The sequence below is a fragment of the Leptonotus elevatus genome, chromosome 14, assembly GCF_054856555.1.
Source record: "Leptonotus elevatus isolate MCC_2025b chromosome 14, RoL_Lele_1.0, whole genome shotgun sequence".
Classification (NCBI taxonomy): domain Eukaryota; kingdom Metazoa; phylum Chordata; class Actinopteri; order Syngnathiformes; family Syngnathidae; genus Leptonotus; species Leptonotus elevatus.
The window spans coordinates 13,756,302-13,778,450 of NC_141252.1; the positions used below are offsets into that span (position 1 = coordinate 13,756,302).

General features: G+C 40.4%; 1 protein-coding gene across 5 annotated transcripts in view; it reads right to left on the reverse strand.

Annotated features, from left to right (window-relative positions):
• col12a1a (collagen, type XII, alpha 1a) overlaps positions 1 to 22,149 on the reverse strand; it is a 58,563-nt gene that overhangs the window by 22,519 nt on the left and 13,895 nt on the right. For 3 of the 5 annotated variants that reach the window (XM_086094280.1, XM_086094283.1, XM_086094284.1), the window contains exons 14-45: positions 21,146 to 21,415; positions 19,993 to 20,259; positions 18,418 to 18,610; positions 18,168 to 18,292; positions 16,933 to 17,082; positions 16,731 to 16,850; positions 16,477 to 16,641; positions 16,239 to 16,385; positions 15,043 to 15,182; positions 13,818 to 13,947; positions 12,717 to 12,862; positions 12,260 to 12,389; positions 12,003 to 12,139; positions 10,211 to 10,340; positions 9,974 to 10,113; positions 9,727 to 9,859; positions 9,557 to 9,577; positions 8,382 to 8,521; positions 6,820 to 6,949; positions 6,493 to 6,632; positions 5,945 to 6,074; positions 5,725 to 5,745; positions 3,306 to 3,448; positions 2,211 to 2,340; positions 1,978 to 2,120; positions 1,710 to 1,839; positions 1,140 to 1,259; positions 912 to 1,058; positions 718 to 834; positions 475 to 627; positions 303 to 377; positions 80 to 219 (exon numbers count right to left, since the gene is read on the reverse strand). In XM_086094280.1, the coding sequence (XP_085950406.1) occupies positions 80 to 219; positions 303 to 377; positions 475 to 627; positions 718 to 834; positions 912 to 1,058; positions 1,140 to 1,259; positions 1,710 to 1,839; positions 1,978 to 2,120; positions 2,211 to 2,340; positions 3,306 to 3,448; positions 5,725 to 5,745; positions 5,945 to 6,074; positions 6,493 to 6,632; positions 6,820 to 6,949; positions 8,382 to 8,521; positions 9,557 to 9,577; positions 9,727 to 9,859; positions 9,974 to 10,113; positions 10,211 to 10,340; positions 12,003 to 12,139; positions 12,260 to 12,389; positions 12,717 to 12,862; positions 13,818 to 13,947; positions 15,043 to 15,182; positions 16,239 to 16,385; positions 16,477 to 16,641; positions 16,731 to 16,850; positions 16,933 to 17,082; positions 18,168 to 18,292; positions 18,418 to 18,610; positions 19,993 to 20,259; positions 21,146 to 21,415 (4,403 nt within the window). The remainder of the gene's footprint in view (positions 1 to 79; positions 220 to 302; positions 378 to 474; positions 628 to 717; positions 835 to 911; positions 1,059 to 1,139; positions 1,260 to 1,709; positions 1,840 to 1,977; positions 2,121 to 2,210; positions 2,341 to 3,305; positions 3,449 to 5,724; positions 5,746 to 5,944; positions 6,075 to 6,492; positions 6,633 to 6,819; positions 6,950 to 8,381; positions 8,522 to 9,556; positions 9,578 to 9,726; positions 9,860 to 9,973; positions 10,114 to 10,210; positions 10,341 to 12,002; positions 12,140 to 12,259; positions 12,390 to 12,716; positions 12,863 to 13,817; positions 13,948 to 15,042; positions 15,183 to 16,238; positions 16,386 to 16,476; positions 16,642 to 16,730; positions 16,851 to 16,932; positions 17,083 to 18,167; positions 18,293 to 18,417; positions 18,611 to 19,992; positions 20,260 to 21,145; positions 21,416 to 22,149) is intronic. The other 2 variants (XM_086094282.1, XM_086094281.1) reach the window with 2 other exon arrangements.

A 22,149-nucleotide genomic window follows, 5' to 3' on the forward strand; every position in this document is an offset into this window, starting at 1 on the left:
CCCTAGTTCTTTGCATTCTACATAATCCAAACAATCTAACAATTATAATGTTCTAATCCAGCAGAGAATTCCTTCTGACCTGCATGCCAGTCGGGCTGATGACATCAAAGGCACCAGTCATGCTTTTCACAAACTGGATGACCTTGAGGAAGCTCTCATCTCCGATACTCCAAGACCCATCAATGAGGAAGACCACATCGGCCTTTGCACCTCTGCAGACTGTGATTCAAGCACGTCACTGATTAATTACGTCCATCCCAGTAGATTAGTATCATTATTTAACATGTGAAAGCTCTCCTCACCATCCAGCGCCGATGGAACTGTTGCTGGTGGAGGAGCGGTGGGTGGCTCGGTTGGTGCTTCGGTGGGTTTAACCACTTAAGGTAAAACAGAAATTAAATACATTTAAAAAACATGCTAGTGGAAATGTCATGCATATTTAAGAGCATACAATGAAGCATAATGCCATCGTACGTGTTCGCTCCTTTACAGTGACGCCAGGCCCTTCCATGCTGGGGGTCTGGGTGTACACAGTGGCAGTGTAGAGGGTGTCAGGTGTCAAGCCGTCAAAGCAGTGACTACTCGCAGTGCTTTTGACTGTGATCTCCTGAGCTCCTCGCTGAGAGGCTAAGGTGGGAAGGGAAATGAGATCTAATTAATTGAAGAAATAATATTTCAACAGAGGTCATTCAAAATAAAAATTCCTGATGTACTCACGATTGACAGGTTGGACTTTAAGCCTGTAGGACGTTGCAGCTCTGTGCTGAGCCCACATGATGCAGAAAGTGTCATAGCCCACGTTATATGTTGTCAAGTCTGTCACATTCAGGTACACTAAAAAAGACCCAAACCATATTTGACTGGGATTGCCAATACCATTTAGAGGATATGTACCTCAGTTTTCAACTTACATGTGGTGCCCTGGCCAATCAGAGGTCCACTGATGCCTGTGCTGTACTGTGCCAACACTTTCAGATCATAGGTGGTTCCAGGTGTCAGGTTATTCAATTGGTGGGAAGTGACGTCGCCGACAAACACCTCTGCGGACTCATCAGATCCTGGGAGGAAACACAAACAGGATGAAATGTGAAAAATATGTGGTAACAAAAGCACTCTTTTCAAGAACAGCATAATCATACCCTCAGGTTGGTAGATAAGCTTGTATCCCGTAACCTTTGATGGTACGGGGTCCCAGGAGACCTTGAAGCGGGTGTACCATTCATCAGAAACTCGAAGGTTCCTGGGTCCAAGCATAGCCGCTGTAGGAAAAAAGCAGGTTTGGATCACAGCGACAACATGCAGATGCAATTCCATGTGATTGTGATCTTATCACTGATTAATGTTTATGAATTATGAAACTACAAGAAGCAAGCCTCAGGAAACTGAGTGTGTCATGATACAGGGTTTTGTTTTGTTAGGTATAATGCTTGCCAGGACTACTATAAGAAGCAGTCTCTCTGGAGTGCAGCCATTTTTAAATCCTCTGGCAATAACTTTTGATTCTTTTGGCCATTGTGACACCTAGTCAAAAATGTCTTGTTCTGGAATTAATCAGAATTCTAATCAAGTAGATGAGTCTCTTTCTGACTTCTGTTGTGAATTCCAAGCATTTGTGCCGAATCCGGTCGACGCAGATCGAAAAAGCTCTCTTGCTCTCTCCCTCAGCTAATTGGAACCTCCTGCAGAAGCATGGCTTGAATAGTCTGTACCTGTGCGACCATCTCCTTCCAGCTCTCCTCCTGGTCCTTCAGCATAGATGGCCGTAACTCTTATGTTATAAGGGGTGTCTGAATTCAAGTTCTGCAGAACCACATTGTTTCTGTTCCCTGGGACTGTAGTCTGCAAGTCATATGAGAGAAAGCTAAAAGTTAACTGAAAGTTAACTGCAACGTACACTAAACATCATGTTTATGGTGGCACATTTGAATAAGATCTTATATGTTATGGAGAATTTTCCAGGATTCTACAAATGCTTACATATTCGTCAATGGGGTCTCCAGTGGTTGGGGTGTAGGTGATGCGGTATTGCGTGACCGGGCCATCAGCATGTTCCCAGCTCACAGAGAGAGTGGAGGTAGTGGGATCGTACACACGCATGTCCCTGGGGCCGCCGCGTGGACCTACATTTGGAGACATTTCAGTACATATTGTTACTGAACAGTGTTTTTCTATTTCTAATCAAGCCAGTGTTATAATCTTAAATTTCTTACGTGTTTTGCCATTGTCAGTGATGGTGGCTCCTTCTCCATCACTGTATACCGCAATGACTGCAACGTTGTAATCAGTGTCTGGAATCAGATCCGGCAAGACGGCCGTGGTGGAGGTCCCTGATACCAAAAGCTTCATGCAAACACACAACATAAATGTTATTATAAGATCACAATCAGCAGGAATTGTAACTATCTACATTTACATTTTTGTCATCCCCAGCTGTGTAAATTGCAAAATATTATTTTTTTTCCCTTTATCACCACCACCTCCTTCTTTTGTTGGAAGGTTGGAACAGTTATTCGGTCTGCTCCTTTGACCAAACACTCCTTTTCCAGAAAACGTGAAGTGTATCATGACATGACATATTCCTGCCAATTGCTCCCACAAAGACCTTTCCCCTCTCTCTTGATGCACACGTGCGTTGTACATTCTACACAACACCTCCCTTTGACTCATCAGTCCCATAGCTGTCAACACTGAGAGAAAGAAAGAGCCAAATATTCCTTTGAAGTTGATGTGTGTGTTTGACAGCCGCGAAGGCCACATCTTTCACACACAATATATATATATACGTTTGCGTGAGAACTGAGTTGCTGGGGACTTACTCCAAGAGAATATAAAGGCCAAAAACAGGTAAAGCTGTCAAGCCTGAGTCAGTTACGCAGATGAAATAGGCCATATTGTTGTGGCGTCATATCACATGCGCCTCAGAGAAGGGCTCAGTTCTGAAATCCTCACTATTTGAAGTAGACGGCAGAGAGAGCCAACGATGTCACATCAAGTACAACTTCAAAAGTTGTTTACATATTCCTAATTCTTTCCACGTTAAGATGTTTAAACACTCCTTCCAGATGTCACATACAGTGCTATGTGAATTAAAGAACCCAGTCCCGGTTTACAGTTCATGCTAATGTACACGTATAAAAGACGTGACATTTGGTAAGCAGACTGTTTAGCTTTTAATGTCATATTATGGGGCTGTTACATTCCTTGTGGCAAACGGAAGAGTACTTTAAATTCAAGGCAAAAGTGGCTTGTTAGGCTGTAAAAATACATTTTATACATTTGTGCCCACTTGCTTGCCGGAAACTCACCGACTCAGGGGGCTTGGCACCAGTCACAGGAGTGTAGACCACCCGGTACTGCAGAACTGGACCTGTGGCATGCTCCCAGCGTACGTTCAGGCTGTTGGTTGTGGGGTTGAATACTTGAATGTTCCTGACAGGTCGACGGTCCACTGCAGAGCCAGTAATGGTGGAAGGTGGTTGAGGAGGCGGATTAATTAGGTAAGAGGTCAGGGTTGGGAAAAGTAAGACAGAAGGTGGAGTATGATGAGAGGATTGTTGGACAGAGTGAAGAGTGATGACAGAGCAAGGTGAAAGGGCAGCAGTGCAAGTGTTTGCACAAAGATGAGAGAGGATGAGACAAAACAGACCAGTTAGCTCTTACACCAATAATCTACAGATGTCCCTGAAGCCTGAAGCACATGTACTTCGATGTTCTTCAATGTACTACAATTACAAGGACAAATGTATTGAAACTTTTGGGGGTTGAGCTTGACACTTCCATTCCGCCTCAGTCTTCATTGTTCAGTATGCTAATACATTCGCGACACTATGCTAGCACTAGCAGCGCTACAGAAAAAGTTAAGGAAATTTCTGTTTCTTTACTTTCATGTTAAGGTACATAATTCTATTAGAAATTAGACTTTTAGCTAAGTGGATTGTGAAGATTGTGGCGAATATTGCAATGTACCAACCAAAGGTATAGAAACACAACATGCTATTTTTAGCCATGTGTTGCCATGCCGTGATTTGAAATCTCTTCGAACAATGAGGGCCCAACATTACTCCAGGTACTGAAAATTGTACCTGCTGGCACATGTTTTCACCATGGAACTACATCAATACATCCCATGAGAAAAAGAGACAAATGCACTTGTGTTTATCTTTAAAATGTTACTTAACAGGAAACTTCTATGCAATGAAAGGGGAAAGGATGCACAAGGTGTATAAGCAAACGCTCGCATTCAAAAATCCAAAGCAGATGTTTAGAGCTTTTGTGCCGCTCCTCCATTATAACCCCATAAACGCAGGGGAGGAAACACAGCGGGCTAAACACACAGAGTACTTCCGTACTTTCACAGGCTAAAGCTGGTTGCTTGTATCTCCTTTGAGTTTTTAAAGCACAATAAATACTTAGTGAATGCTTAGAGAAGATCCTGAAGTTGAATGAGACTGATTAAAAGCACTGTAGTTGACAATATAATAGCCGCAAAGTCAACATAAGTGTGATGTAAAAAGTCTGTTTTTACAGGCATTTGGTTAGATTAGTGGCACATAAATGGGATAGGTTAAGAAAAACATAAAAAATATTCTATAGACTATTTTAACTAAATGGAAATAATAGGCACTACGTGTGACCTTATTCAAGTGAGTCTAAGGCCGTAAAGAACATAAAGCTCCCTATTCATATGAGCACCCCTCACTTCTCTTCCCTTTTCCCCAAAGGAGAGCAATTAGTCAATGTATCCCCTCCCTTGATACCCCAAGCCCACCATTATCGTGACCACCACCCATCATTCCAACCTATAAATGGACAATATTACGGTAAAGAAAGAGGAGACACCATTTAAGGTTGCCAGCTGAGCAATTCTTTCCTACGCAATCACCCCACAAAATGCTGAATCATTCAAGGGTGGAGGTTGGTGGTTTGAAGTTGTAGCCTTGCTCCAATCCTTGCTCCACATTTTGCTGACTCAGCTGCTCATTTTTTTTGATTGATCTACTGAGAAGCATACAATCAGTTTTCCTTTGTTTTTGTGATATCATGATATTAATTAATTATAACGAGGTTTCTAGAAAGGGGCTGTGGGGAAAAGTCTTTACAAAGTTCACTCTGGTGAGGCATGAATTGATTCCTGTTTTTAACAAAGTAAAAGAGAAGATCAGATCATTCAGTTAAAATATTATTTTAAAGATTCAGTATTTGATATTCCATTGAGTCTGATCATTTATATCGATCAACCATTTTGTATATTGAGGCAAATGCATTTGCCATCAATACACAAAATTATAAACACATTTGAACGTGCATATGTGTGAATATCAAGAATGGATGGATGGATCAGGCCTTTGGATTAATGGATGGATCAGTAAATGCAATAGATGGATGAGAAGATGAAATGATGTATAAATGAAGATGACTGGATGATGGAATGGACTTTAAAAACAAGAAATTCTCAACCCATGCGCATTTGAACTCTGTCATCAGCCATTTAACATGACTTTAAGTGGATCATTCTCATGAAAATGGTTGGGATAAGCAGCAAGAGTGACAACCAAGCCCACTAGGGTTGGCCTCACTTGATGATGATGATGATAGTGACAATAATGACGACGATGATGATGATGATAATGATGATGTTTGACAAATGAACAACGGCCATATAAATAAAGCATGCTTTCACTTAAAAATGAAAAACATAATTTTCTCTTTGGCATATTTACTTACACGAACCACCACTGCCGGACACTATGGATGCAAAAATAGAAAGGTATAATGGATGTAGCCTTCATTGAAATCTTACTCAGAAAGTTTATCAATAACTGATTCCACAAATACAAACTGTCTTGCAACGAGGATGGGAAAAAATGATTAAACTACTGGAATATATATATATATATATATAAATTTAATTATACACTAGTGTTTATTCACAGGCTGAACTTACGTGTTTTGCCATTTTCCGACATGCGCTGTCCCTCTCCAACAGAGTACACAGGAACCACAGTCACAGTATAGATGGTATCGGATTGAAGGTCCTTCAGCACGGTGTTCAATGTGTTGCCAGATACTTGGACCTGAAGGAGTAACAACAAAATATACACTTCAAGGGAAGATCTGACTAGTGGAGGCAGTCTCGTAAAAGTGGAAAGTGGGGTATGGGAAAAGGGAGACTCCGGATGAAAAGTTCAATTCCAAGAATTTTCTTCTTGTATTAACATTCCAACCTTATTGAAGACCCATAAATCAGTTATCTTTACTGCTTATCCTATTTGGGTCACGGCATGGACTGAAGCCTACTCATCTTATTTAAGACACTGCAGATGGGTTTTGAGTCAGAGTTGATTCCAACAGCACAAGAGTCTGCTACACCAAAAGCTATACTACCAATATAGCAACTTTCTGTAAATTATGCAAACTTTTCTTACAAATATTTTCATGAACAAATTCTACTATAAGACCCAATGATGATGTGGTAACGCCCTCCCTGCTTACCATGTCTTCCCGGCCTCCAACTGCAGGTTCATAGAAGATTCTATACTGTCGCACGTTGCCATCAGCAGGCTCCCACTGGACATTCAGGGTGCTAGTCGTGGGGTCAGTGACCTGCAGGTTCCTGACACCACCCAGAGGCTCTGAGGTAAAAGAAAGCAACTCAATACCAACGTATAATCACATTTAACTGTCAGACTCCTGGTTATCGTTCCAATCCAATTTAAATCATATTTTACACAACTCACACATGCCTCCTTAACCACTGTAAAAAAAAAAAAAAGATCAATAAGGAGTTATACAGAAGCATGCAAATTATAAACATCTTACTGGTTGTGCCAAGTCCAACGAGTTCATTGCTGACTCCTCGGGGGTAAATTGCCACCACACTGATGGAATATTCAGTGTCAGGGGTAAGCTTGGGCATGAAGAGATTGGTCTTCTTCCCTCCAACTTGGGCCTATTAGGGAAATAAGGGACATTTTAGGATATTCTCTTTATATTTAAATACAAAATCATGTGATCAAGTACGACAGTGCTATCAAATGTTGACGGATAAAATGTAAACCGGATCAATGTGCTTCCAAGATGTACCACAAATATGGGACCTTTACAATCTTGGGCAAAAAGGAAAAAAAGACAATTTGTATCATCCTGATATTACAAGGATTTTTGTGTCTTGTGTATATAACGCCAAATGTGCCTGGCATAAAGAAACCAGCAATATTGCCCAAGCTATGGCATCTTCGCCAAGGTAACTAAGCTGGCAAAAAATTCCAGTGGCCTTTAGTGTCATATCCTGCAACCAATTGGAGGGTAGCCACATTTCATCAGGTTCCGAAAAGGAACACAGTCCATTTAGATTGCAAATGTAAGCAAAGCCATGCGAGGTTGAAGGTGCAGACGGCCTCTGACTGCATTTCGAAGTTTGCATCCTACATCCAGTAAAAACATTTCAGGACATCTTTTATGTGGCGCTCACATCGCATATCGTCACCCTCTTAAAATAATTGCCTAAGTCATGTTTTCATAAAAATGATTGTTTTTCCCAAATCGCCTCCTCATGATGCAAATAGCTCAATGTTTTGTGTTTCCTGAAAATCTGAAAAAATGACATAGGCAATTATTTTAAGAAGGCGTCGATATATGTATATTAAGTGACGATAAAAAAATTCACTCTCAAGTATGCCGAATAGCAAATTAGATTGGGCCGCTCTCTGTATACTGCTTGAATGCATGCAAGGGTACAATTTAGAATTCCCTATAAGCCTGCATTGTGGAAGCAATGCCAACCAATTGAAATTAACATTAAACTGCCATCCAGTAAGACTTTCACGAAGAGTGCCCAAGACCAGCAGCACAAAGTCTCCACTGCTCGGAAACATTGAAGGAGAAGAAAAGAAGAAAAAAAAACACAGATGGGTCCATCAAACTTCCAAACAACATCTTAAAAGATTTGACTTGGAGTAAACTATATTAATGCAAAACTGCTGCTGCTGTGTTGAAGCAATGCACAACTATTGTTTGGAGGAGACTGCTCTGAATGAAAGGAACAAACCTACTGATTGAGTTAAAAATCGAGAGAGCCAATTTGACTGCTGTAAGATGGCTTGTGTCCTGCCAAATAATGAAATGTGTTTACTGCCAAACTTTTAATGTATACATGTAATACCATAAATCCTTTTTTTTATTTTCATTCTTTGGCACTTATTGGAAATAGCACATTTTCAAACAAATTGAAAACATTACCCCTCTGTTGCTACTCCACTTATAGAGCAACTCAGAAGTAATCCTGATTAACCTTAACATCTGGGTTGACTTTCACTACTGTTAATGCAGATAATAATAGGTATGACCAAACAGTTTTCATCGGAGCTTAACGTTTGACTTACAGTCTGGGTCCTGCCTCCAGAAGTGGGAACATAGGTGACCCTGTAGTTCTGGACACGGCCTGGAGCTGGGTTCCACCTGGCATTCAGGGTTGTGATCGTTTCGTTGTACACAACCAGGTTGGTAGGAGGAGCAAGAGGTGCTAAAGAGTACATACATAACAATTACGACCTTGTCAGAATGGTTGGTTATCCTTTTAAGGCCAGAGCTGTTGCTTCATCATTCCTTTAAAACTGTTTTTAAAGATGCTGTCCTTGATATTCCAGCCATTGACTCTGATTGTTTACACGTCAATGAATCCAAATGTATTTCTCAGCAGAACGAGATAACCAACATATTGGAATGTGCATGCTTCATGTGAATATCAAGGATTGCTGTTTTAAAGGAGAAAAAAATACTCATCCAAGGGATGGTATCTTTTCTGAAGCAGGGATGGACTCGTCAGTGCAATGGATAAATGGATGGATGGATGGAACGATGGAATGATGAATAAATGAATGATGAATGAATGATGAAATGGACTTCAAAAACAAGATTGCCAATCCTGTGTGGCACCACATGCACACCTGAACTCCGTTTTCAGCCATTTAACATGACTATAGTTACTGTAACATCCTGGGAATAACACTCATTTTTTGCCTGTATTTTTGTTTTTTGCCCAATTTGAGGATGGGAGTATTATACTGGGGGCTTAATAAAAAATTAAACTTTGTCACAGAGTTAAGCAAAGTAAATAAATACAAATGGCAAACACAGTTCTGTGCTTGAACAAGATTTTCAAAAAAATATTCTGAAAGACCTTAATCATTGGTATGGGAAAAGAGCGTCATTTTTAACCTGGATTTAAAAGCATTAGCATTAGGGTGATTTGGGCAGTGCCGTATTAGGGACTGGTGTTTGTTATTCACAGGATTTTTACAGTAAATCATTCTCAAGAAGAGAACTGGGATAAGCAGAAGGGCAACAAGAGCACAGATGCAAGATGGATAGCACTTCAAGTAACCAGCTGTCAGCGGCAGCACAGCTTGATGATGATGATGATGATGATGATAATGATGATGATGATGATGATGATGTTTGACCAATGTACAACAGTGCAGATTGGCCAAAATAATAAATCATGCTTTCATCACTTAAAAAGGAAAATTATCATTTTCCTTTTGACACATTTACTTACACGGAATACTTCTCCTGGGCACTACAGAGGCAAAAATAAAAAGATATAATGGGCGCACCCTTCACTGAACATAACACGCAGAATATTATCCACCATTGACAAAACCTTTCAGCAAGATACCACATGGACATTGAATGCATGTACATTTGTTCTCATTACTGTCATCTTACATGTCGACTCAGTGCCTAGCAAGTCTTCGCTCTCAGACTCATCTGGATAGATGGCGGTGACTGACACATCATAGGGGGTGTCTGGCTCCAGGTTCTCCAGAACATGGGATGTGTCATCATTGTTCAGAATGGCCTGATGAGAAAGACAAATCATGTGAGACGCTTCTTTAAAAAACAATTAAGGAACAAATAAGACAAGCATTGAAATATACTTGCAGTTGTTTTTAAGAAATATGTGCAAACGTACATATTGGAAGTTGTTGTCTCCCCTCTTTGTCCAGCCGATGCGGTAGAGTGCCACATCAGGAGCTCCATGCTCCCAGGTGGCTCTGAAGCTGGTCTGGGTAACCTCTGAGAATCGAAGGTTCTTTGGGGCAGGAACCACATCTAAAAGATGGAAGATTGGAAGTTAGGGTGACTTTTCACCAAGTTAACAAAAACGTCACTCTTTGTCATTGTAGTTGTGTTGTATTTTCATTCTTACCTGTGATTCCTTCACCCAACATAGTCTGGCCAGGACCTTCATCATAGATTGGAGTAACAGCCAGGGTATACTCAGTCTGCGAGATCAGGTTGTCTAGTACTGTAGTGGTCCGTGTTCCCCCCACTTCCAGCTGTAAACATTATTATTGCGTAACATTATTCCAAATTTGTCAACTGACTTCAGATATTTGTTCCCAGTTTTTTTCCCCAAGACTTGCATACGTTTCCAGTTTTAAGAAACTTAATTTGGAATCCGAATCAGACAAAACAATATTTTTATGTGTCTGTGTTTTGAGTGGCATGTTCTCGCTGAGTGGGTAGGAATCCCATGATCCATAAAGCCAACATTTTGCTATTTTCTGGCCAGTACACTTTTTCCCCTACTCGCTACATTTTTCATAATCAAACTGACAGGCCACGAGACACATCCACATATGTTTCCAGAACAAGAATTCTCCCAAAAGGGACAAGCAACCCTGTGGTCTATCCATTCAACAACACCATTACCCACCTTTGATTCTGGTAAAACCATACTGTCTTAACCTTTTCAAAGTTTCTGCAGGTATCATCAAATCTAATGTAATGTTTGTCATGCCATTTTTTAATGCAACCTAAAGCTAATGAAATGCCCACATTGTACTGCATAAACACATAAACACGCAATGAATGAATATACTTAGGGCTGCCATAAATAATCGCACTATTTTCATAGCAAACTCGTGATTAATCATGAATTAGCCGCATGTTATATCTGCCCTAATTTACAATAAAATATATTATTCAAGTTTTTCATATTATTGTTAATTAAAAGGTGCATTCTGCCGTTTAAGAAGGTAATATTAAAGCTTTTTCTACATCATGCATGCTCTACCCACATGCCCAGATGAGTACAAAGAGCCCTGACTGTTTTACTCTGACTGCACCTATCAGCTTTTATCTTCCCTTTATAGCGGAGTGCGGACCCTCACACTCCGCAGTTTCTTTGTGGAGGGGAGTGATGGAGTGGTGGAGGGTGACGTAATGCGCGTCCCCGCGGAGTAGCGGACATGTGGCATGCGCTTAAGATCATGCACGTACTCGCACGCGCACCATGAACGAGCCTGACACAGATGGTGCGGTTACGCTTTGGGCCAGAGGTGGCAGTCGCGAGTAAAAAAGTGACAAACTGCACAAAGATCCTTTAAAATAAAAGTGGACACGTGTGGTTACCAAATACAAATGTGGTTGTATCTTTTAGCTCATTGATAAAGTAATGTTAAAATAAGTAATTAACAAAGCTACAATTAAGTTATGGTTACAAGGAGTGTGAAACATTGAGTCATAGATTTATGTTGAGGTATTTTTTTGCCACTGGATGGTATCAGTGTTGCATGTTGGACGTTGGTGACAGAAACACTACATTTAGTTTTTCAAATCAGAGGTATTGCACCTTGTGGAAACCAGGACATTTTGTTCATTGTAAATAACAACTGGTCCCCAGTTCCCACAAACACATATATTTTTATCACATTTATTATTGCTTAATTGTGTCATAGGGACTCCTTTACACAACATTGTATGTAAAATAAAGAATGAACTTTTTTTTTTATGCCCCTTTATCTGTATTTAATGTTTTTTAAGATCATTTAAGGCCTTAATTAATTGAATGGCTTTTTTTTTAATGACCCGCTGGAACCCTGCTAGACTCAAACATTTTGAAAGTTCATAGAAACAGATGCTGACTGAGACGTCACTCAGCAAGTTTTCAGTGATATTAGATCCCCACTGAAAGAAAATAAATAAATCAAACTCACCTCCTTAGCTTCTCCAGTCTCGGGTTTATAGGTGATGAGGTACTTGCGGACAGGACCAGGAGCAGCGTCCCAAATCAGCCTCATGGAGCTATGAGTGGTATCCTGGACCCTTAGTTCACCCACAGGTGGCAGGGGCACTGAACAAATATATCATAGTCAGTCATAAATGTTGTCTAAAATGGGCCCGCTTGACATTTTCAGGATTGTGCTCGATCAGAAATATTATCATCTGAATTCAGTTGCTACTTGCTACTTACGGGTGACTCCCTGTTGTGTCAGTGGCTGACTGGCTTCTGCCCCATGTAGGGCCAAGAGGGATAGCGAGTAGGCTGTGTTGGGGAATAGTCTCACCAGCTGAACCTCAGTTGTATCGCTGCCCACTCTGATCTGTAGGAAAACAACACAAAGTTGGAGATAAAAGTAAATACATGACAAAGGTCAGACACCTGTGAGACACATTTGGTTTTAATCACTGTTTTGAGCACCTCTGAGGACAAATTCAGATGCTCCCTGGGCTGAGTGAGATAATACATGATCACACCCTCCTTTTTATAAGAATGTTACTTCTCCTTTGAGACACATTACTGGTAGCTGTGTGTGTCTTTTAACAAAGACTGTTCACGAGTGTTAATCATTTGTATGTACTTTTCTTTTGAAAGAATGAGTGTTTGTATATTTGGAATAGCATGAGATCAACAGCGGACAGGCATTTACCTCCTGCTCGACTGTAGGCTCCGTGGCATTAATGGCTCTGTAGAGCAACATGTAACCTGTAGCACTTGGTACCACCTCCCATCTCACTCTCATTGTGGTCATCTGCTCATCAAAGACGTCCATCCTTCTCACAGCAGGAAGGGGCACTGCAGAGTAGACAGTGAGGAATTATGTGATAACATAATAATGCTGTTGGACAGTCTTTTTTTTTTGTAACTGGTGTCTCTACACTGTATTTTATTGGCAATAATAAATCTTGTTTTCTAGAGTGCCAATAAAATTGCAATCAGCCACTTGAATAAATAAGTCAAAAAGAGGCTCAAACCACATGGCAAGCATGTACAGTCAGTTGTTTGTAAATGTACTTGATGAAGTTAGCATTGTTATTTTGGTTATGTTGCTTAAGAATTATGATGGGGCTTCCTGGATCTCCTGTATTATGGGAACCTGGACCGCAAAACTTTGAAAACCCCCGCCTTAGTATGTTTGATTCAGGCAGCATCTTGGTTAAATAGCACATCTGTGTCTCAGTTCTCGAGTTTGCATCGTTTTCCCGTGCTAGAATGACCTATTTCTCAGAGTAGTCCGGCTTCCTCCCACATTTCAAAAACATGCAAGTCACAATAATTGAAGACTCTAAAATTGTCCATAGCTGTGAATGTGAGTGTTAATGGTTGTCTATGTGCCTTCTCTCCCAAATTCAGCTGGGATGGGCTCCAGCTTACCAGAGGAGATTGAGCACAAGTGGGAAAGAAAATGGATGGCGACAGTCACACACGAATCAAAGTCAAAGACAGTAATTAACATAGGGAAATGGTTTTTAAAATGAAAAGGCCCGAAAGGCCATGTGTGATCAGCCTACTGCTTCAATTGTTTGATCTCATTGGATGTTTTCGTTTCACTCCATCTGGCCAAAGCTACTGTATGATGATAAAAGTCTTGTGGGCCTTTCTTTAATGTTGACATTATTTGGCGATGACGATCGGAGTTGACATTCACACTGGAAACTTTGACCATAAATGGAATGGATGTTTAAAAATGTCTTTAATCAAACACTACATGCTGAGTAGTAAACCAAAACCCCAGAGAGAAAAAACTTACATGTGGTCTCGACGCCCTTCAGTGGCTCGCTGGTCTCTTCTCCCACTATCGAGTAGACGTTAACCAGATACTCAGTCAAAGGGTTGAGCTGCTGGAGTACCACTGTGTTCTGAGTGCCATCCACAAGCACCTAATAACAGAGAGAGGTCACTTAGACCGAATCAGAATTTTCGGATTCGAGTGCAAAGTGCAGTGTAAAGCGGTTTGAACATATGGTGTAGATAAAGTGCACTCCATTTACCATTATGATCAAATTGAATGTTTCTTTTATTTTTGGACTGTTAAGTTTTTTCCCCGCAAAAGTGCATTTAGTAACCCATTCGAATGGATTCAGGATTTGATGTTTAAATGGCATATGCGAACATAGATTTGGGGGGCGAATCGAGGCTATATTAACTAGCAATCTAGATCTCTAATATTATTTGAAAAGTAGTGGTTGTGCACAACAACAAAATGTCGCTAAGAGGCTTTGGAAAGTCGTCAGATTTAGCGAGAAAGTCGCCAAGTTGGCAACACAGCATGTAGAATGAGATTCCCTACACACAAATGATGCTGATTTACAAAATAATAATGTTTGCTTTGGCGTTTCTTGCTAACTAATAATGTAATGTAATGTTTATTATTGTTCTTGTAGTTTTCAGTGGTATACAAAATATGCAGATACTAATAACACTAGGAAATAAATAAATGAATACCACTGCAGTGGCAAGCAAAAATAATACAAATGTTTCCTTATTATGCATTTAAATGTTTTAAATTGGATTAATTTGGGCCTATTTAGATTGTGCAGGCATACCTTATACTTTGTATATCGTAAGTTGTTTTACCTCATCAGATTTGGGTTATCAGTTAATTAAGAAAAATGAGCACGTCATGTCAATATACTTAAGAATTAAAATTTTCCAGTGCTGTTATTGTTCATGAGGTCATGATGATATGGTTTCTATTCCAAACTGAGACCTGTGTGTTAATGTTTCCTGGCCCTGCATCCGATCATAATGTTATTGGACACCCATTCAGCAGGAGGCCAATACAAACAGGAGGTTGGAAATTGAAGTTTTCGAACAGTATCCCATTAGACGTTGAAACAGTGGCTCATTACATACAGTATTTTAGGCCAAACTTCTCTCAAGACCGCAACTCTTGGGAACTGCACTTAACCTTTATGTGTTATGAGAATGAAATACTGGCTGCATTTTTGGTAGTCTAAGCGTTATATAGTTACCTGTTGTGTGATTCCTGATTCAGACACATATTCCACACGGAATTTTTCCACTGGTTCCTCAGGGGCAGTCCATGTGGCTCGGAAAGAACTGTGAGTCACCTCAGATGTTACCAGATTAGTTGGCGCATCGGGCGCACCTCCTTTAGCAGACGGAAAGTGCAAGACAAACCACCATGGTCAGCATTATATGCGTAATAAAGTTGTTTCCGACGTGGGTTAGCACCTGCAAATTCTCATAAACTGGAAAGTGGCAACTTCCTCAGACCACAGCCGATTCTCAACTCTTTAATTTAAGTTGCATGCATATTACCTAGTGGCAATGTGCAAGTATTTCTACTTGTTTGACTCTTTCTGGCTTCTACATCACACTTAATAGTAAGCCAAATAGCCTTTTTGGACAAAAGTAATGGGACTTTTTTTTTTTGCCTTTACACAATTTACAGGAACTGAGACTGGAGAAATAAATGGAATTACAGCAGCTTCCAATCTTTCGACAAGATTTTGGAATGCGTCTGTGGAATCCTTTTCCACTCATCCAGAAGAACACTTGAGGTCAGAGATCGCTGATGTTGGATGAGAGGTCGTGTCTCAGAATGTCTGTTCTCGTTCATCCCTAAGGTGTTTTATGGGGTTGAAGTCAAGGCTCATAAGGTCCATACCAAACTCATCCAGGCAAGCCTTTATGAAGCTTAGTGCACTGGGGCCCAATCATGTTGGAACAGATAAGAGCCTTCACCATAATGTTCCCACAAAGTTATTGAGAAACATAGTATGTTCAAGAATACCTTAAAATTATGTAACAATATGGGGAACCAGGGGTAATTGTAACCTTTTAAACAACCTTATCATGATACAAGATCAATTTAAAAAATCTGCAATTGTATGAACCCCTAAAGTGAATTTGATGATAAAAACTTAAGAGTGCCCAAACGTCTCAGATTAATGGGACAGTCTTGAGCCTTGTTTCCTGAGTCCTGGTGGATTTCACCAGTCCCATTGTTTTGTCCCTCTTACGTGCAGGTCCCATTCTGGCGTCTCATTTTTAACATTTAGCATTAACTAAAGTAATAACCAAACCACCGGTCACCAGATTGACTAGTGAATAAACTTGTTATAAATAGTCCCTGGTAAGCGAATTGTGGTGTCCCGGATTTTAATATTGAAAATCTGGTCATCCTATGAAAACTGATACACACCTGGTCCCTTTACACTGTTACAAAGGTTGTCAGTTAGCTTGTCCACGATGTCCAGCAGGAAGGAGAAGTCGGCCACATTGTACATGTGAATGTCATTCGGATCCGAGGCAATGGACCTCAGCTCATTCTCATCAGCGTTCTTCACACCTGAAACGTAATATACACTTGAGCTACTATCATAATAGCAAAGTCGGTTATCAGTACTATTGTACCATAGTCTTTGGAAACACTTATTTACCGATGGCATAGAGCTCAATGCCTTCCTCACGCAGTCTCTGAGAGTTTAAAATGACATTATCCTGGGACTTGCCATCAGTGACCAGAACACCAATTTTGCGAGCGTTTGGTCGCATGCCAACGTTTTCTTTGAAATTGTTCTGGAGCAAGTAGTTCAAAGCCAGACCTGGAGGATGTAGGACATGGATTTGTAAATCAATACATTTCATAAATGGTGTTTTATTTAATTTATCTTGATTACATGAACTAAAGTACCAGTCATGGTGTTTCCGCCCTTGTAGGGAAGGTTAGAGATTGCATCCAAGAGGGATTCCCTGGTTTGGTGAGCATCCAAATGCCATTCAGTCTTTGGATCTCCACTGTACTGAGCAAGACCTAAACAACCCACAAACTTTAATTAGACAAACACGCACAACTTTAAAATTGGGAAAATGTTTAATCTTCTGGATAGACTCACCAATTTGGACTCTATTGGGGCCGATGTCAAAGACTCCAACCATGCGAGCGATGAACGAGCGAATTGTCTTAAAGTTGAGACGTCCGATACTCCAGGAGCCATCGACAAGCAGCACAATGTCAGCCTGTGCATTGGTCTTACACATCACATCTGACAGGGCAAAGAGTTCAGTGTCTTCATTGGATGACATTTCATACGAGATGCAAATGCTTATGCATGATTTATCAAAATATAAATGTAGAAGAATGGTCATGTTACTTCAGGATATGGAAGTGGTAAAGAAAAGAAGGAAATGAGAGAATATGTTAACACATCCAAACAAAAATTTTTAACATTTACACAAGCAGGCAATAAAGAGCCTCGTAATTCTTTCATCCATCTCTGAGGATTTTTTTCCCATTTATTTTCCAGGTGTCGTAATTATTGTCCTCTCGTCTTGTTGCATGTCAGGGCAGTGTCTCTTGGCAGTGGGGTTTTTTTTTTTTTCATCTGTGTGTTCATCCCAAAGGCAAATCAGGAGAATAGAGCCATAATAGCCCATGACATATCAAAGGCAGAAGGAACTCCCATGCCCTCCTTCGCAGGCAGGTAACGTTCAAATGTTGTTTTCCAAATGTGCGCTGGAATCCTCAGCACCTAAAAGGAGCCTGCAGATGTGCAACTGGCACAGGCAGATGTTGCACTAACTGCCGGTGTCTGCAACTGAACACAGGTTACATATTTGATTTACAGCCGGGTCATTCCCTCACCCCCCACAACAAAAATAATATATAACAATCTCACAACAAACAAGCAGATCAAACAAATAGAGATGCGATACAAGTAGTAAACACTTCTAAACTGCTTCAGGTGCAAAAACAAAAGGACTGATATCTCACAGGAGAGATTTATTTTTAGCTCTTCTGTTGCTTTGAAGTAGACAGCTCTTTATCTGTCTCCTTATTAGGAATGGCCCTGTCAAACTGGCCTTCCATGCTCCTACAAAACACGTCATTTTTCTATTACAGTACTCATATTTGTGTGCTGCCCTCTGACTCAGAAAGTAATAAAACATATTGAAACCGAAATACGTGAAATATACACGGACCAAGTCTGCACTTGGACTGAAAATTGAAGGTGTAATCCCAATGTGACACACTGCAGACAGCAGGAAGTTCTCGATTGATGTGGTACTACTGTAGATGTGAATCAATTGGTTTTTATTTCACTACAATGTCATGTAGTGGCAAAGTTACCTGGTAGTTCAATAGGAGGTGGCTCAGGTCCACTTGTGAGTGTGGTTTTCTCCTCTCCAGCCAATGGCATACTTTCGCCACCCTCAAACATGCCAAACACGTTCACTGTGTATTCGGTATCAGCTCTACAAAAAAAAAAAAAAAAAAAAGTCATGTAATATAAAGTACACAAGATGGTTTCTTAAAAGTTGCAAATATTAAAATAACAAATAAAAATAAAATGCAAGATGGTAGGGTAAAGTAGATCTACCTTAACTCCTCCAGTACCACGGTGTTGTCATAGGGACCAACTATAAGCTCTCCCAGGTCAATATCATCCTCTTTAGGGTGAAAAGTGACTTTGTATCCCTTCACCTGACCAGGCGCAGGGTCCCATGTTACACGGAAACTAGTCTTTGTTGGTTCCGAAGTATGGAGATTCCTGGGACCTTTGTAGGGGGTCACTGGTAGGGACAGATATGTAAATATTTATTTTATTCTATTTTCGTTCTTGCTCTGTGAAATAAGAGATGAATGATGGATTTTCAGAAAAGTTCCCCAACTATGAATTTTCCTGTTGAGTGTAATTCCCCTGGAGTATATCGATGTGCTAAAGACTAAGATCTTCATTGTCAGGCAGAAACCTAAGTCCAAATTTGGCCAATTTCATATTTTCTCACAAATGTGTACTATTAGTCACTCCCAACATGGCATGTAGTCTTCACAAATTATTAACCAACCGAAAGCATCTTGAGAGCAACTCTATTAAGTCTATTTAACACCAACTGTCTGAGAAGTTCCGAAAACTCCACCTCCTCCTCACTCAGCAGGATCCTTGCGAAATTATATCTCCTCAATATTGAATGTTGTGACGAGTAATAAACTCTCGATAGACAATGAAGACTGAAAATAGTTAAGTTGGATACATTTAAGTAGATCTGCCTTGTTAAAAATTGATAGCTGTCATACTTCATTGCAGAAGGCAGCCTGTTCAGCCAAGTTTGCGTACAGATGAATTTCCGCCTATTGCACTGCCTATTCAGCGTTTTCCGTATTGCATCATTCATGGCTCTTGGGAAGATTATGTAAATACAGTCATTAGCTATTCTTAACTATTAAAGTATTTTCTCTTGTCTTGCCAAAGACTTTGATAGGCACTGCCTGAGGCAGTGACAGTCTAATAAACTGAGTAATAAATTACCGATTTTTTTTTTTCTTGAGCAAATTAAATTGATGGGGCTGGGGGCGGGGAATCATTCTGCCTTGAAACTATAATGATTTTATTGTTATTATATTTTATGACACCCGGGACCAATGTTTGGTATGCAATGTATGTTTTTTATGCACGGACATTTGTTGCTGATGAACCATGTCCAACTTCCTTCCTATGGAGCCATTCTCCAAAAATAAAATAAAAGCTTCTTTAAACTTATTTAAACTTAACCTTTTGTTTTTTTTCATGAAACATAGTGGTTTTGGAGATTCGAGGATTGCGTCTGATAGTGACGATATACAGAATATGTATCGCCTGATAGAACAAAAGTCAGATTTCGAAGCCAGACGTAACCAAGGCAAGACAGGATGAGAAGAAGCAAAACTGTCTCTCAGTTCATGCTTTTCATTCTTTTCATTCTATTTGTTGTATTTTTTTATTTACTGATGTATTTATTTATTTACTTACTTATTTATTTTACATTTAAAACCATTTATATACTAACAAATGAAACAGCATACTGGAACAGGTTGTGGTTCTGTTTGATTTCTGAGTGTCGACTTCCTATGTGATATTTTACTTAAAATGTTGTGATAAACATGCAGAGAGAACATTTGGGTATTGCAAACTTACATGTTGTTCCTGCGCCTTGTCTTGCTTTGCCCTCTCCGGAACGGTATACCGGCACAACAATGATATCATAGGTGGTGAGGGGAGTAAGGCGTCTCAGCACCGTTGTGGTATTGCCACCGGGCACCTTGGCCGCCAGCTGGCGCCCTCCTGACTGTGGTTTATAAGTAACACGGTAATTGACCACGTTTCCAGGTGCTGGCTGCCATGTCACCTTCATGCTCTTCTCTGTCTCCTCAGAGACATCGATCACTCTGGCAGCATCCGACACTGCAAGGAAGAAAAACAAAAAATATTTGTGGTTAGAACAGGAAAAAAGTTGAACGAATGGTTTGATGGAAAATGTACACTACGTTCAGATTCTAACGTGCGCTATGTGTGTACTTAGCAGCTTGTGTTCCACATTGTGTAAGCATTACGGCTGTCCTAAAGCTTGTCGAAGTCTTTCATCTGGGTATCTGCTTTGTTTCCACATCAGTGAGAATAACACATTTTATTTTAGATTTTCAAACTATACATTAAACAGGCCTTATATGATTGATTATACATAGCCTGTTGTCTTTGGAACGGATGGTATAGAAAGGGGAAAATATGCGTTTGAGAAAATATTGATGACACTCAATGTGTTTTTTTCAATTGAAATCAGTCTTGCAGGATTCTGAAGCAAACTGGTGTTAAGTCATCAAAAAGAGTTTGCGGATTTAAATGTAAAAAGCAGAGGTGGGCACTTTGTCTCTCCGTCAAGCCCTCATTGACGGATGGCCACCTTTCGGCGAGTTCTTCCGCATTTTCGGCGAATACTTTGTGACGCGAAGCCTTGAATAAATACACGTACTGAGCACCAACAGAAGAAGGTTTACATCTGATGGTCCTTCTCAGTCTATATTTTTTCCAGGCTTTATGTCATAAGGCACTTGCCGAAAATGCAGAAGCACTGAAAGGTGGGCACCCGTCAATGATGGGCCAACGTAACGGCGGAGGTGCCCACCTCTGGTAAAAAGCAGCTTTCTTGTCATTGTTTGTGAAAAGCCAATGACGGTTTGACATTGCTTGAATTGTCATCCTTTCTAGCCAAGGAGAAACTCATAACACATTTGAGGATCCAGTGGAAGAGATAAAAGAAAGGGAGTATGTTAAATCAAAATAATCAACTTACTATCGGTGGTTTCCTCGCCAGTCAAGTGCTGACCTTCGCCATGACCATAAACAGCATACACAGCCACCTGATAACGTGTCTCGGGTGTGAGACCATCCAGAATAGTGGATGTGAGCTCTCCTGGAATTCTCTTTTCTCCAGACTCCGCGGTGAACATAGATTGCCAGGTGATCCGGTACTGACGGACTTTACCCGGGGCCGCATCCCAAGACACAATAAAAGTGGTGTCTGTGGGGTCTTTGGTCACTAGGTCTCTGGGTGAACCAAGTTCTGTGGATAAATTCAGAGACATAGATATAAATCAATAAAAGGAATGTACATATACATTTGTTTTGTAATGCCTTCCATCGGGCACTAATGTAGAAAACGACTAAGACGAATTATACAGTGTCACCATTTAATCCAAACAACAAACCATAATCACTCATCTGTCTTCTCTTTAACCCTGCAGGATCTGTACTACACCATGACCTTCTACTTTTATAAACAAAAACTGTTGAAAAAATCTGCAAAACAAATCACAGATTGCAGATCGTCTACACCTCTCCTTGCTGCACTTTACTTTTCCAATTAAACAAAGGGAACACGATCCATGATTCTACAATTGCAGATGTTGCACTACCTCATGTCCTCACTTATTTTACAGCTTAGGGATTTTGTTGGTGGTGTTTCATGAGAAGCAGCCAGATGCCGAGTGCGGTGAGCCCATGTTAAGACTCTCACCAGTCCAACCTGGCTGAAACATGAGATGCCGTATGGCAATCTTTTTTTTCTTCCTTTTTTTTTTGCCTTTATCCCTTAATGCTGGTGCTTAATGACAGAGCGGTTTAGCTGGGTGGTAACTGTTAATCACATTTATCCAAAACAATGGAAAACAAAAAATGTGAGATGCAGCCACTGTGTCTAATTTATGACTCCTTCCTAGCATCCCATCTATCCATTACGGAGGACCTGGAAAGCGATCTGAACAGAAATAACAGCAGAAGATGTTCCAGCCAAGCAGA